The sequence below is a fragment of the Nerophis ophidion genome, linkage group LG23 (genome assembly GCF_033978795.1).
Source record: "Nerophis ophidion isolate RoL-2023_Sa linkage group LG23, RoL_Noph_v1.0, whole genome shotgun sequence".
In the NCBI taxonomy this organism is placed as follows: domain Eukaryota; kingdom Metazoa; phylum Chordata; class Actinopteri; order Syngnathiformes; family Syngnathidae; genus Nerophis; species Nerophis ophidion.
Genome location: NC_084633.1, coordinates 35,262,270 through 35,279,769, shown reverse-complemented (window position 1 = coordinate 35,279,769; position 17,500 = coordinate 35,262,270). Strand labels below are relative to the sequence as shown.

Genomic DNA, 17,500 nt, shown 5'->3' with positions numbered 1-17,500 from the left:
AAATGCCATTAGCTTCGCTGGGCCCGAGCAAGTTGTTGAAGAACATTTCTCCACCAGCTATTGCAAGGAATTTAGGGATTTCACCATCTACGCTCCGTAATATCATCAAAGGTTCAGAGAATGTGAAGAATTCACTGCACGTAGTCCATGATACTATGCACCTTGGATCCCTCAGGCAGTACTGCATCAAAAGGCGACATCAGTGTGTAAAGGATATCACCACATGGGCTCAGGAAGACTACAGAAAACCACTGTCAGTAACTACAGTAAGTTAAAGCAAGTTAAACTCTACATTGCAAAGCCAAAGACATTTATCAACAACACCCAGAAATGCCATTAGCTTCGCTGGGCCCGAGCAAGTTGTTGAAGAACATTTCTCCACCAGCTATTGCAAGGAATTTAGGGATTTCACCATCTACACTCCGTAATATCATCAAAAGGTTCAGAGAATGTGAAGAAATCACTGCACGTAGTCCATGATACTATGCACCTTGGATCCCTCAGGCAGTACTGCATCAAAAGGCGACATCAGTGTGTAAAGGATATCTCCACATGGGCTCAGGAAGACTACAGAAAACCACTGTTAGTAACTACAGTAAGTTAAAGCAAGTTAAAACTCTACCATGCAAAGCCAAAGCCATTTATCAACAACACCCAGAAATGCCATTAGCTTCGCTGGGCCCGAGCAAGTTGTTGAAGAACATTTCTCCACCAGGTATTGCAAGGAGTTTAGAGATTTCACCATCTACGCTCCGTAATATCATCAAAAGGTTCAGAGAATGTGAAGAAATCACTGCACGTAATCCATGATATTATGCACCTTGGATCCCTCAGGCAGTACTGCATCAAAAGGGCGACATCAGTGTGTCCACATGGGCTCAGGAAGACTACAGAAAACCACTGTCAGTAACTACAGTAAGTTAAAGCAAGTTAAAACTACCATGCAAAGCCAAAGCCATTATCAACAACACCCAGAAATGCCATTCGCTTCGCTGGGGCCCGAGCTCATCTAAGACGGACTGATGCAAAGTGGAAAAGTGTCCTGTGGTCCGACGATTCCACATTTCAAATTGTTTTTGGATACTGTGGACGTCGTGTCCTCCGGACCAAAGAGAAATTGAACCATACGGATTGTTCTAGGCGCAAAGTTGGTATGGGGGTGTATTTGTGGCCAAGGCATGGGTAACTTACACATCTGTGAAGCAGCATTAATGCTGAAAGGTTCATACAGCTTTTGGAGCAACATATGTTGTTATCGTGGACACCCTGCTTATTTCAGCAAGATGATGCAAGCCAGGTGTTACAACAGCGTGGCTTCATAGTAAAAGAGTGCGGGTGCTAGACTGGCCTGCCTGTAGTCCAGACATTGAAAATGTGTGAAGGCTAAAATACGAGGCAGGAGACTGTTGAACAACTTAAGCTGTACATCAAGCAAGAATGGGAAAGAATTCTGCTTCAAAAATGTGTCTCCTCAGTTCCCAAACCTCTACTGAGTGTTGTTAAAAGGAAAGGCCATGTAACACACTGGTAAAAATGCATTTTTTACAATGTGTTGCTGCCATTACATTCGAAGTTCATGATTACTTGGCCAAAAAAAACATGAAATATCTTGTCTTTGCAATCTATTCAATTGAATATAGGTTAAAAAGGATTTGCAAATCATTGTATTCTTTTTTTATTTACCATTTACACAACGTGACAAATTTTGTAATGACAAATATGTCATTAGAAATGAGTCGAAATTGAAAAAAAAAGAAATCATAATTATAAGGTATAAAATAAAATCTGGTACTAAGCACAGACTTACAGTAAGAACACTTTGTAGGGCGCTACATAATAAACACAGCTTTCATAGCACTGCCATCTTATGTCCTGGAAGTGCAACTGCATTGCAGACATGACTCAAACCTAATAAGGAAACAACAACAATTATCTCAATACTCTTATTTTGAAAGAATGCAATTATATTATCAAACAACCAACATTTATTAACACACACAAAAGTACAGAAAAGTTGGTATCGGTTTCCAGATACCGTCAATTGGTAGCGAATCGGTTCAAATGTGAACACACACACACACACTCGGCGTGTGTATGATGAGTGTCAGGATTTGTCGTTGTCAGTCGTCTCGCATGCGGCTGGTGGTGACAGACGGGGTCTTCTCCATGGACGGGGACGTGGCCCCCCTCGTAGGAATCTGTGATCTGGCGGAGCAGTACGGGGCCATGGTGTTCATCGACGAATGCCACGCCACCGGTTTCCTGGGGCCCCGGGGCAGGCAAGTAGGAGAGGAGCACAATGTTGTTGAAAAATAGAGAAATTTGTTGTTGTTTTTTGTTGTTGTAATGCACACTGTTGAATAATATTGTTGAAATAATCAAATATGTGTTGTTTGCAATGAGCTGGCGACTTGTCCAGGGGTGTACACCGCCTTCCGCCCCGATTGTAACTGAGAGGCGCCAGCGCCCCCCGCGACCCCAAAAGGGATAAGCGGTATAAAATGGTGGATGAAATTAGTGTTGTGCTCTCGGACTAATTGACACAACAACATTTATTCATTATTATTTTTTTTGAGGGGACCCCAAAGGGTCCTACTCATAAAAGTGTTAAAAAGTATTTTTTCAATTCATAACATTGATTTTAACTCTTTATTTTGTCGGTCAATGTCAGTTTAAAAAAACAACAATTCTTAGGGATCCCAAAGGGCCCCACTCATAGAAGTGTTAAAAATTAACCTTTCTTAACCTATTATCTTGCTCTTTTTTTTCAAAAGAAAACTTTCTTAAAAAAATGTTCAAACACACAAAATATGCAATATTTTACCCCAAAACATTTTAAAGTGTAATATTTGATGTGAGTTTATTGGAGCCTTAAATATGTCAATAATTCATAACAATATTGATTTAATTCATTATTATTTTTGAGTAATGACAGTTAAAAAAAAAAAAAATGTAATTCTTAGGGATCCCAAACGGTCTTACTCATAAACGTGTTAAAAACAAGTCTTTTTTTCAATTAATAACATTGATTTTTAACTCTTTATTTGTTGGTGAGTGTTGTAGTTTAAAAAAATTTTTTATTCTTGGGATCCCAAAGGGCCCCCACTCATAAAAGTGTTAAAAATTAACCTTTTTAACTTTCATCACGCCCTTTTTTTTCAAAGAAAAACTTTCTTAAAAAATGTCAAACACACAAAATATGCAATATTTTACCCCAAGACATTTTAAAGTGTAATATTTGATGTGAAGTTATTGGAGCCTTAAATATGTCAATAATTCATAACAATATTGATTTTAATTCATTATTATTTTTGAGCAATGACAGTTAAAAAAAAAAAAATGTAATTCTTAGAGATCCCAAAGGGTCCTACTCATAAACGTGTTAAAAACAAGTCTTTTTTTCAATTAATAACATTGATTATTAACTGTTTTTTTTTTTGGTCAATGTCAGTTTAAAAAACAACAACAATTCTTGGGGATCCCAAAGGGCCCCCCACTCATAAAAGTGTTAAAAATTAACCTTTTTTAACTTTCATCTTGCCCTTTTTTTCAGAAGAAAACTTTCTTAAAAAAATGTCAAACACACAAAATTATGCAATATTTTACCCCAAAACATTTAAAGTGTAATATTTGATGTGAGTTTATTGGAGCCTTAAATATGTCAATAATTCATAACAATATTGATTTTAATTCATTATTATTTTTGAGTAATGACAGTTAAAAAAAAAAAAGTAATTCTTAGAGATCCCAAAGGGTCCTACTCATAAACGGTGTTAAAAACAAGTCTTTTTTTCAATTAATAACATGATTTTTAACTCTTTATTTGTTGGTCAATGTCAGTTTAAAAAAACAACAACAATTCTTGGGGATCCCAAAGGGCCCCCACTCATAAAAGTGTTAAAAATTAACCTTTTTTAACTTTCATCTTGCCCTTTTTTTCAAAAGAAAACTTCTTAAAAAAATGTCAAACACACAAAATATGCAATATTTTACCCCAAAACATTTTAAAGTGTAATATTTGATGTCGAAGTTATTGGAGCCTTAAATATGTCAATAATTCATAACAATATTGATTTTAATTCATTATTATTTTTGAGTAATGACAGTTTAAAAAAAAAATGTAATTCTTAGGGATCCCAAACGGTCCTACTCATAAACATGTTAAAAACAAGTCTTTTTTTCAATTAATAACATTGATTATTAACTCTTTATTTGTCGGTCAATGTCAGTTTAAAAAAACAACTATTCTTAGGGATCCCAAAGGGCCCCCCACTCATAAAAGTGTTAAAATTAACCTTTTTTAACTTTCATCACGCCCTTTTTTTTTCAAAGGAAAACTTTCTTAAAAAATGTCAAACACAAAATATGCAATATTTTACCCCAAAACATTTTAAAGTGTAATATTTGATGTGAAGTTATTGGAGCCTTAAATATGTCAATAATTCATAACAATATTGATTTTAATTCATTATTATTTTTGAGCAATGACAGTTAAAAAAAAAAAAAATGTAATTCTTAGGGATCCCAAACGGTCTTACTCATAAACGTGTTAAAAACAAGTCTTTTTTTCAATTAATAACATTGATTTTTAACTCTTTATTTGTTGGTCAATGTCAGTTTAAAAAACAACAACAATTCTTGGGGATCCCAAAGGGCCCCCACTCATAAAAGTGTTAAAAATTAACCTTTTTTTAACTTTCATCATGCCCTTTTTTTTCAAGGAAAACTTTCTTGAAAAAATGTCAAACACACAAAATGTGCAATATTTTACCCAAAAACATTTTAAAGTGTAATATTTGATGTGAAGTTATTGGAGCCTTAAATATGTCAATAATTCATAACATTGATTTTTGATTTATTTTTATTTTTGAGCTGTGACAGTTTTAAAAAAATCCCAGTAAATTTCTTAGGGATCCCAAAGGGCCCCACTCATAAAAGTGTAAAAAATAAGCCATTTTTAACTTTATTTTGCTCTTTTTGTCGTAAGGAAACTTATTTTTTTTAAGTGTTAAAACATTTCAAAGTGTAATATTTGACGTGAAGTCATTGGAGCCTAAAATATGTCAATAATTCATAACAATATTGATTTTATCCATCCATCCATCCATTTTCTTCCGCTTATCCGAGGTCGGGTCGCGGGGGGCAGCAGCCTAAGCAGGGAAGCCCAGACTTCCCTCTCCCCAGCCACTTCGTCTAGCTCTTCCGGGGGATCCCGAGGCGTTCCCAGGCCAGCCGGGGAGACATAGTCTTCCCAACGTGTCCTGGGTCTTCCCCGTGGCCTCCTACCGGTTGGACGTTGCCCTAAACACCTCCCTAGGGAGGCGTTTGGGTGGCATCCTTAATTCAATATTATTTTTGAGCAATGACCGATTGAAAACATTTTGTTTAACTTAATACCTTCTTCGGGATCCCAAAGGGTCCTACTCATAAAAGTGTGAAAAAATTTTTTGTTTATTATGGCAAACACAAAAAGATTTCAAAGTGGAATTTTTGATGATGACTTTTGAATATTTCAATAATTCATAACATTGATTTTAACTCTATATTTTTTGGGCATTTTCAGTTTATAAAAACCCAACAACAATTTTTAGGGATCCCAAAGGGCCCCACTCATAAAAGTGTTAAAAAATAAGCCTTTTTTAACGTTATTTTGCCCCTTTTTTTCAAAAGAAAACTTTCTTAAAAAAAATGTCAAACACAAAATATGCAATATTTTCACCAAAACATTTTAAAGTGTAATATTTGATGTGAAGTCATTGGAGCCTTAAATATGTCAATAATTCATAACATGGATTTTTTATTTATTTTTATTTTTTGAGCTGTGACAGTTTAAAAACAATCCCACTAAATTTCTTAGGGATCCCAAAGGGTCCCACTCATAAAAGTGTAAAAAATAAGCCTTTTTTAACTTTATTTTGCCTCTTTTTGTCTTAAGAAAACTTAGCTTTTTTAAATGTTAAAACATTTCAAAGTGTAATATTTGACGTGAAGTCATTGGAGCCTAAATATGTCAATAATTCATAACAATATTGTTATTATTTTTGATCAATTGACTGTTTAAATTTTTTTTAATTAGTACCTTCTTCAGTCCTACTCATAAAAGTGTTAAAAATAAGCCTTTTTAAATTTTCATTATGTCCTTTTTGTCAAAGAAAATTTAGTTTTTTATGGCAAACACAAAATATGCAATATTTTACCCCAAAAAGATTTCAAAGTGGAATTTTTGATGATGACTTTTGAATATTTCAATAGTTCATAACATTGATTTTAACTCTATATTTTTGGGGGCATTTTCAGTTTGTAAAAACCCAACAATTCTTAGGGATCCCAATGGGCCCCACTCATAAAAAGTGTTAAAAATAAGCCTTTTTTAACTTTCATTATGCCCTTTTTGTAAAAAATTTTTTTTATGGCAAACACACAAAATATGCAATATTTTACCCCCAAAATATTTTAAAGTGGAATTTTTGATGATGACTTTTGAATGTTTCAATAATTCATAACATTGTTTTTAATTATTTTTTGGGGCAATGTCAGTTTAAAAAAACAACAACAACAATAATTCTTAGGGATCTCAAAGGGCCCTACTTATAAAAGTGTTAAAAAATAAGCCCTTTATTTTGCCCTTTTTTTTTTTTTAAAGAAAACTTTGTTTTTTACATTTTAAAACATTTCAAAGTGTAATATTTGACGTGAAGTCTTTGGAGCCTAAAATATGTCAATAATTCATAACAACATTGATTTTAATTCATTATTATTTTTTGAGCAATGACAGTTTAAAATAAATAAATAAATTCTTAGGGATCCCAAAGAGTCGAATTCATAAAGTTTCTTAGGGATCCCAAAGAGTCGAATTCATAAAGTGTGAAAAATAAGCCTTTTTTTTTTACTTTATTTTGCCCTTTTTTTTTCAAGGAAAACTGTTTTTGAACATTTTTAAAACACGAAATATACAATATTTTACCCCAAAAACATTTCAAAGTGTAATATTTGATGTGAAATCATTGGAGCCTTAAATATGTCAATAATTCATAACAACATTGATTTTCTTAATTATTATTTTTGGAGCAATGACAGTATAAAAAAAAAAAATCAAAAACAGTCCTTTGGGATTTCAAAGGGTCCTACTCATAAAAGTGTTAAAAATAGGGCCTTTGTTAACTTTCATTATGCCTTTTTTGTCAAAGAAAAATCGTTTTTATGGCAAACACACAAAATATGCAATATGCTACCCCCAAAATATTTTAAAGTGGATTTTTTGATGATGGACTTTTGAATGTTTCAATAATTCATAACATTGTTTTTAACTCTTTATTTTTTTGGGCCAATGTCAGTAAAAAAAAAAAAAAAAAAAACAATAATTCTTAAGGATCCCAAAGGGCCTACTTATAAAAATGTTAAAAAATAAGCCTTTTTTTTTGTTTACTTTATTTTGCCATTTTTTAAGAAAACTTTGTTTTTTAAATGTTAAAACATTTCAAAGTGTAATATTTGACGTGAAGTCATTGGAGCCTAAAATATGTCAATGCCTCATAACAAAATTGATTTTAATTCATTATTATTTTTTGAGCAATGACAGTTTTAAAATAGATAAATTCTTAGGGATCCCAAAGGTCGAATTCATAAAAGTGTGAAAAAGTAAGCTTTATTTTGCACTTTGTCTAGGAAAACAGTTTAAAAAAAAATTTAAAACACAAAATATACAATATTTTACCTCCAAAAATATTTCAAAGTGTAATATTTGAGGTGAAGTCATTGGAGCCTTAAATATGTCTATAATTCATAACAACATTGATTTTCTTAATTGATTATTATTTTTTGAGCAATGACAGTTTAAAATAAAAAACAGTCCTTTGGATCCCAAGGCTCCTACTCATAAAAGTGTTAAAAATTAGCCTTTTTTAAACTTCCATTATGCACTTTTTTGTTAAAGAAAAAATGTTTTTTGATGGCAAATACCAAATATGCAATATTTTACCCCAAAAGGATTTCAAAGTGGAATTTTTGATGATTTTTGAATATTTCAATAATTCATAAGATTGATTTTAACTTTTTATTTGTTGGTCAATGTCAGTTTAAAAATCAAAAACAGTCCTTTGGAATCCCAAAGGGCCCCCACTCATACAAGTGTTAAAAATAAGCCTTTTTTAACTTTCATTATGCCTTTTTTGTCAAAGAAAAATTGTTAATTTTTATGGCAAACTCACAAAATATGCAATATTTGACCTCCAAAATATTTTTAAGTTAAATTTTTGATGATGACATTTGAATGTTTCAAAAATTCATAACATTGTTTTTAACTCTTTATTTTTTGGGGCAATGTCAGTTAAAAAAAACCCAACAACAATATTTCTTAGGGATCCCGTACTTATAAAAGTGTTAAAATAAGCCTTTTTTTTAACTTGCCTTTTTTGTCTAAGAAAACTTGCTAATTTTTTGTTTTTTACATTTAGTGCCATCGTGCCAAGTCTCGTTTTCTGTTTGTATATCCTAGTTCTTAGACTAGCGTTTTTGGTTTGCTTTTATTAGCTCCAGTATTTCTGTTCAGAGCTCCCTTTTTGTTAAATAAATCTTTTAAGATCTTACCTTTTGTTGTGTTCACGTCAACGCATCCTCGAGGGAATCGAACCCGGCACCTCGATGCTGAACAGTTTTCACAGGTCCACTCACAAAAGTGTTAAAAATAAGCCTCTTTTAACTTCGTTATGCTATTTTTGTCTAAGAAAATTTAGTTTTTTTTTATGTTAAAACACAAAATATGCATATTTTACCCCAAAAACATTTCAAAGTATTATATTTGATGAGAAGTCATTGGAGCCTTAAATATGTCAATAATTCATAACAATATTGATTTTAATTGATTTTTATTTTTGAGCATTGACAGTTTAAAAAAAATCTTAGGAATCCCAAAGGGTTGCACTCTTAAAATTGTTAAAAATAAGCCTTTTTTAACTGTATTTTGCCCTTTTTGTCTAAGAAAACTTTATTTTTTTTTAATGTTAAAAACAAAATATGCAATATTTTACCCAAAAACATTTCAAAGTGTAATATTGATGTGAAGTCATTGGAACCTTAAATATGTCAATAGTTCATAACAACATTGATTTTAATTCTCTATTATTTTTTTGAGCAAAGACAGTTTAAAAAAAATAAATATATAAAAAATTCTTAGGGATCCCAAAGGGCCCAACTCATAAAAGTGTTAAAAATGAGCTTTTTTTTAAAACTTTCATTATGCCCTTTTTTGTCAAAAAAAATATTGTTTTTTATGGCAAACACAAAATATGCAATATTTTACCCCAAAAAGATTTCAAGGTGGAATTTTCGATGATGATTTCCGAATAGGTCAATAATTCATAATATTGATTTTAACTCTTTATTTTTGGGGCATTTTCAGTTTATAAACACCCGACAACAATTCTTAGGGATCCCAATGGCCCCACTCATAAAAAGTGTTATAAATGAGCCTTTTTTCAATTTCTGTAATTCATAAACATTGATTTTAACTCTTTATTTTTTGGGGCAATGTCAGTTTAAAAAAAAACACAATAATTTTTAGGGATCCCAAAGGACCCTAATTATAAAAGTGTTAAAAATAAGCCTTTTTTATCTTGCCTTTTTTGTCTGAGAAAACTTAGTTTTTTTAAATGTTAAAACATTTCAAAGTGTAACATTTGACGTGAAGTCAGTGGAGCCTAAAATATGTCAATAATTCATAACAATGATGATGACTTTTGAATATTTCAATAATTCATAAGATTGATTTTAACTCTTTATTTGTCAGGCAATGTTAGTTTAAAAAACCCCAACAACAATTATTAGGGATCCCAAAAGGTCTCACTCATAAAAATGCTAAGAAAACTTTGTTTTTTAAATATTAAAACATTTCAAAGTGTAATATTTGATGTGAAGTCATTGAACCCTAAATATGTCAATAACTCATAACACTGATTTTGTATTTATTATTATTTTTTGAGCAATGACAGTTTAAAATATATATATATAAAAAAAAAATCTTAAGGATCGCAAAGGGTCCTACTCATAAAAGTGTTAAAAATAAGCCTTTTTAACTTTATTTTGCCCTTTTTGCCCAAGAAAACTTTTTTCAAATTTATTTTAAAAACACAAAATATACAATATTTTACTACAAAAACATTTCAAAGTATAATATTTGATGTGAAGTCATTGCAGCCTTAAATATGTCAATAATTCATAACAACGTTGATTCTAATTCATTATTATTTTTTGAGCAATGACGGTTAGAAAAAAAAATAATAATAATAGATCCATTCTTAGGGATCCCAAAGGGCCCAACTCATAAAAGTGTTAAAAAAAAGCCTTTTTAACTTTCCATATGCCCTTTTTGTCAAAGAAAAATTTGTTTTTTAATGGCAAACACAAAATATGAAATATTTGACCCGAAAAATATTTCAAAGTGGAATTTTTGATGATGATTTTTAAATATTTCAATAACTCCTAACATTGTTCTTTGATTTCAAATTTTTTGGGCAATTTTAATTTTCCTGAGGGAATCAATAAAGTACTATCTATGACAGTTTAAAAAATCCCTCTAAAATTCTTTATTTATTTTGCCCTTTTTGTCTAAGAAAACGTTGTTTTTTTAATGTTAGAAACACAAAATATGCAATATTTTACCCCAAAAATACATTTCAAAGTGTAATATTTGATGTGAAGTCATTGGAGCCTTAAATATGTCAATAATTCATAACAACATTGATTTTAATTCATTATTATTTTTTGAGCAAAGATAGTTTAAAAAAAATAAATATATAAAAAACGATTGTAGTGCCCCCCGTGACTCCGAAAGGGAATAAGCGGGAGAAAATGGATGGATGGATGGATGGATGGAAAACATCTTAGGGATCCCAAAGGGCCCAACTCATAAAAGTGTTAAAAATGAGCTTTTTTAAAAAACTTTCATTATGCCCTTTTTGTCAAAAAAATATTGTTTTTTATGGCAAACACAAAATATGCATCATTTTACCCCAAAAAGATTTCAATGTGGAGTTTTCGATGATTTCCGAATAGGTCAATAATCCATAATATTAATTGTAACTCTTTATTTTTTGGGGCAATGTCAGTTTAAAAAAAACAACAATAATTCTTAAAAATAAGCCTTTTTTAACTTGCCTTTTTTGTCTGAGAAAACTTAGTTTTTTTAAATGTTAAAACATTTCAAAGTGTAATATTTGACGTAAAGTCATTGGAGCCTAAAATATGTCAATAATTCATAACAATATTGATTTTAACTCTTTATTTGTTGGTCAATGTCAGTTTAAAAAAAAACAACAATTCTTAGGGATCCCAAAGGGTCCCACTCATATAAGTGTTAAAAAATAAGCCATTTTTAACTTTATTTTGCCCTTTTTGTCTTAAGAAAACTTAGTTTTTTTAAATGTTAAAACATTCCAAAGTGTAATATTTGACCTGAAGTCATTGGAGCCTAAAATATGTCAATAATTCATAACAATATTGATTTTAATTCATTATTATTTTTGAGCAATGACAATTAAAACATTTTTTTTAACTTAATACCTTCTTCGGGATCCCAAAGGGTCCTACTCATAAAAGTGTTAAAAATAAGCCTTTTTTAATTTTCATTATCCTCCTTTTGTCGAAGAAATTTTGTTTTTTTTTATGGCAAACACGACATATGCAATATTTTACCCCAAAAAGATTTCAAAGTGGAATTTTTGATGATGACTTTTGAATATTTCAATAATTCATAGATTTTTTGGGCATTTTCAGTTTATAAAAACCCAACAACAATTCGTAGGGATCCCAATGGCCCCCACTCATAAAAAGTGTTAAAAATGAGCCTTTTTTTCAATTTCAATAATTCATAACATTGAGTTTAACTCTTAGGGATCCCAATGTCAGTTTCAAAAACAACAACACAAGGGTCCTACTCATACTCATTTTTGAGCAATGACAATTAAATTTTTTTTTTTAACTTAATACCTTCTTTGGATCCCAAAAGGTCTCACTCATAAAAATGCTAAGAAAACTTTGTTTTTTAAATATTAAAACATTTCAAAGTGTAATATTTGATGTGAAGTCATTAAACCCTAAATATGTCAATAACTCATAACACTGATTTTGTATTTATTATTATTTTTTGAGCAATGACAGTTTAAAATATATATATATAAAAAAAAAATCTTAAGGATCGCAAAGGGTCCTACTCATAAAAGTGTTAAAAATAAGCCTTTTTAACTTTATTTTGCCCTTTTTGCCCAAGAAAACTTTTTTCAAATTTATTTTAAAAACACAAAATATACAATATTTTACTACAAAAACATTTCAAAGTATAATATTTGATGTGAAGTCATTGCAGCCTTAAATATGTCAATAATTCATAACAACGTTGATTCTAATTCATTATTATTTTTTGAGCAATGATGGTTAGAAAAAAAAAAAAAAAAAATAGAATCCATTCTTAGGGATCCCAAAGGGCCCAACTCATAAAAGTGTTAAAAAAAAAGCCTTTTTAACTTTCCATATGCCCTTTTTGTCCAAGAAAAATTTGTTTTTTAATGGCAAACACACAAAATATGAAATATTTGACCCGAAAAATATTTCAAAGTGGAATTTTTGATGATGATTTTTAAATATTTCAATAACTCCTAACATTGTTCTTTGATTTCAAATTTTTTGGGCAATTTTAATTTTCCTGAGGGAATCAAAGTACTATCTATGACAGTTTAAAAAATCCCACTAAAATTCTTTATTTATTTTGCCCTTTTTTGTCTAAGAAAACATTGTTTTTTTAATGTTAGAAACACAAAATATGCAATATTTTTACCCCCAAAAATACATTTCAAAGTGTAATATTGAGGTGAAGTCATTGGAGCCTTAAATATGTCAATAATTCATAACAACATTCATTGTAAATCATTATTATTTTTGAGCATTGACAGTTTAAAAAAAAATCAATCCCAAAGGGTTGCACTCTTAAAAGTGTTAAAAATAAGCCTTTTTTAACTGTATTTTGCCTTTTTGTTTAAGAAAGCTTTATTTTTTTTAATGTTAGAAACACAAAATATGCAATATTTTACCCCCAAAACATTTCAAAGTGTGTAATATTTGATGTGAAGTCATTGGAACCTTAAATATGTCAATAATTCATAACAACATTGATTTTAATTCATTATTATTTTTTGAGCAAAGATAGTTTAAAAAAAATAAATATATAAAAAACGATTGTAGTGCCCCCCGCGACTCCGAAAGGGAATAGGCGGTAGAAAATGGATGGATGGATGGATGGATGGAAAACATCTTAGGGATCCCAAAGGGCCCAACTCATAAAAGTGTTAAAAATGAGCTTTTTTAAAAAACTTTCATTATGCCCTTTTTGTCAAAAAAATATAGTTTTTTATGGCAAACACAAAATATGCAATATTTTACCCCAAAAAGATTTCAAGGTGGAGTTTTCGATGATTTCCGAATAGGTCAATAATTCATAACATTGATTGTAACTCTTTATTTTTTGGGGCAATGTCAGTTTAAAAAAACAACAATAATTCTTAAAAATAAGCCTTTTTTAACTTGCCTTTTTTGTCTGAGAAAACTTAGTTTTTTTAAATGTTAAAACATTTCAAAGTGTAATATTTGACGTGAAGTCATTGGAGCCTAAAATATGTCAATAATTCATAACAATATTGATTTTAACTCTTTATTTGTTGGTCAATGTCAGTTTTAAAAAAAAACAACAATTCTTAGGGATCCCAAAGGGTCCCACTCATATAAGTGTTAAAAAATAAGCCATTTTAACTTTATTTTGCCCTTTTTGGGGCAATGTCAGTTTAAAAAAAACACAATAATTTTTAGGGATCCCAAAGGACCCTAATTATAAAAGTGTTAAAAATAAGCCTTTTTTAACTTGCCTTTTTTGTCTGAGAAAACTTAAGTTTTTTTAAATGTTAAAACATTTCAAAGTCTAATATTTGACGTGAAGTCATTGGAGCCTAAAATATGTCAATAATTCATAACAACATTGATTTTAACTCTTTATTTGTTGGTCAATGTCAGTTTTTAAAAAAAAAACAATTCTTAGGGATCCCAAAGGGTACCACTCATAAAAGTGTTAAAAAATAAGCCATTTTTAACTTTATTTTGCCCTTTTTGTCTTAAGAAAACTTAGTTTTTTTAAATGTTAAAACATTTCAAAGTGTAATATTTGACGTGAAGTCATTGGAGCCTAAAATATGTCAATAATTCATAACAACATTGATTTTAACTCTTTATTTGTTGGTCAATGTCAGTTTAAAAAAAAAAAAAACAATTCTTAGGGATCCCAAAGGGTCCCACTCATATAAGTGTTAAAAAATAAGCCATTTTTAACTTTATTTTGCCCTTTTTGTCTTAAGAAAACTTAGTTTTTTTAAATGTTAAAACATTCCAAAGTGTAATATTTGACCTGAAGTCATTGGAGCCTAAATATGTCAATAATTCATAACAATATTGATTTTAATTCATTATTATTTTTGAGCAATGACAATTAAATTTTTTTTTTAACTTAATACCTTCTTTGGGATCCCAAAGGGTCCTACTCATAAAAGTGTTAAAAATAAGCCTTTTTTAATTTTCATTATCCTCCTTTTGTCGAAGAATTTTTTTTTTTTTTTATGGCAAACACGACATATGCAATATTTTACCCCAAAAAGATTTCAAAGTGGAATTTTTGATGATGACTTTTGAATATTTCAATAATTCATAACATTGATTGATTTTTTTGGGCATTTTCAGTTTATAAAAACCCAACAACAATTCGTAGGGATCCCAATGGCCCCCACTCATAAAAAGTGTTAAAAATGAGCGTTTTTTTCAATTTCAATAATTCATAACATTGAGTTTAACTCTTAGGGATCCCAATGTCAGTTTCAAAAACAACAACAAAGGGTCCTACTCATACAAGTGTTAAAAATAAGCCTTTTTTAACTTTCATTATGCCCTTTTTGTCAAAGAAATGTTTTTTTTTATGGCAAACACACAAAATATGCAATATTTTACGGCCAAAATATTTTATAGTTGAATTTTTGATGATGACTTTTGAATGTTTCAATAATTTTTGGGGCAATGTCAGTTTAAAAAAAATCAACAACAATAATTCTTAGGGATCCCAAAGGGCCCTACTTATAAAAGTGATAAAAATAAATAAGCCTTTTCAAAGTTTATTTAGCCCTTTTTGTCTAAGAAAACTTTGTTTTTGAAATGTTAAAACATTTCAAAGTGTAATATTTGACGTGAAGTCACTGGAGCCTAAAATATGTCAATAATTAATAACAACAAGGATTTTAATTCATTACATTTTTTAGATAAATAAATAAATTCTTAGGGATCCCATAGGGTCGAATTAATAAAAGTGTGAAAAATAAGCCTTTTTTTTAACTTTATTTTGCCCTTTTTGTCTACGAAAACTGTATTTAAAAAATTTAAAACACAAAATACACAATATTTTACCCCCAAAACATTTCAAAGTGTAATATTTGATGTGAAGTCATTGGAGCCTTAAATATGTCAATAATTCATAACATTGATTTTGTTAATGAATTATTATTTTTTGAGCAATGACATACAAAAACATACAAAAGCAGTTATTTGGATCCCAAAGGGTCCTACTCATAAAATAGTAAAACATTTGCCTTTTTTTAAACTTCCATTATGCCTTTTTTTTTTTCCTAAAAAATGTTTTTTTTATGGCAAACTCAAAATATGAAATATTTTACCCCAAAAATATTTCAAAGTGTATTTGATTATGATTTTTGAATATTTCAATAATTCATAAGATTGATTTTAACTCTTTATCTGTCAGGCAATGTTAGTATAAAAAACCTCAACAACAATTCCTAGGGATCCCAAAGGGTCTCACTCATAAAAGTGTTAAAAATAAGCCTCTTTTAACTTTCATTATGCCCTTTTTGTCAAAGAAAAAATAGTTTTTTTTATGGCAAACAAAAAATATGCAATATTTTACCACGAAAACATTTTAATGTGTAATATTTGATGTGAAGTCATTGGAGCCTTAATAGTTCATAAAATTGATTTTTGATTTTATTATTATTTTTTGGGCAATGACATTTTTAAAAAATCCCACTAAAATTCTGGATACTGTTGCGATCCGTGACTCGGATATTCACACGTTTATTTTTACATCTTTGTTTCATTCTCTTCTGACCCACTTACTTCCTGTTTAGTCTGTTACCATGGTTACACATTGATTTCACCTGCTCCTCGTTTTCTATACACACCTGGTTCTACTTGATTACTCCCTATACAAGCCTTCCTCTTTTCTTTGTTCAGTCTGGGTCTTTTGGTACGTGTATTCTCGCTAGCTCATATGCTAAGCCACCTGCCTTTTCTTAGCTCTCATGCTAATTGTTTGTTTTTTTACATTTTGTGCCATCGTGCCAAGTCTCGTTTTCTGTTTGTATATCCTAGTTCTCAGACTAGCGTTTTTGGTTTGCTTTTTGTTAGCTCCAGTATTTCTGTTCAGAGCTCCCTTTTTGTTAAATAAATCTTTTAAGATCTTACCTTTTGTTGTGTTCACGTCAACGCATCCTCGAGGGAATCGAACCCGGGACCTCGATGCTGAACAGTTTTCACAGGTCCCACTCACAAAAGTGTTAAAAATAAGCCTTTTTTAACTTTGTTATGCTCTTTTTGTCTAAGAAAACTTAGGTTTTTTTCATGTTAAAAACAAAATATGCAATATTTTACCCCAAAAACATTTCAAAGCAAAATATTTGATGTGAAGTCATTGGAGCCTAAATATGTCAATAATTCATAACAACATTGATTTTAATTCATTATTATTTTTTGAGCAAAGACAGTTTACAAAAAATAAATATATAAAAAAATTCTTAGGGATCCCAAAGGGCCCAACTCATAAAAGTGTTAAAAATTAGCTTTTTTTTAAAACTTTCATTATGCCCTTTTTGTCAAAAAAATATTGTTTTTTATGGCAAACACAAAATATGCAATATTTTACCCCAAAAAGATTTCAAGGTGGAATTTTCGATGATGATTTCCGAATAGGTCAATAATTCATAATATTGATTTTAACTCTATATTTTTGGGGCATTTTCAGTTTATAAAACACCCGACAACAATTCTTAGGGATCCCAATGGGCCCCACTCATAAAAAGTGTTATAAATGAGCCTTTTTTTCAATTTCAGTAATTCATAACATTGATTTTAACTCTTTATTTTTTGGGGCAATGTCAGTTTAAAAAAAAACAATAATTTTTAGGGATCCCAAAGGACCCTAATTATAAAAGTGTTAAAAATAAGCCTTTTTTATCTTGCCTTTTTTGTCTGAGAAAACTTAGTTTTTTTAAATGTTAAAACATTTCAAAGTGTAATATTTGACGTGAAGTCAGTGGAGTCTAAAATATGTCAATAATTCATAACATTGATGATGACTTTTGAATATTTCAATAATTCATAAGATTGATTTTAACTCTTTATTTGTCAGGCA

The 17,500-nt window shown here is 29.9% G+C and overlaps 1 protein-coding gene across 1 annotated transcript in view; it reads left to right on the top strand.

Moving 5' to 3' along the window:
- gcat (glycine C-acetyltransferase) overlaps positions 1 to 17,500 on the top strand; it is a 40,181-nt gene that overhangs the window by 18,928 nt on the left and 3,753 nt on the right. Inside the window, 1 exon segment of the mRNA XM_061884262.1 lies at positions 2,125 to 2,279. Within this exon segment, the coding sequence (XP_061740246.1) occupies positions 2,125 to 2,279 (155 nt within the window).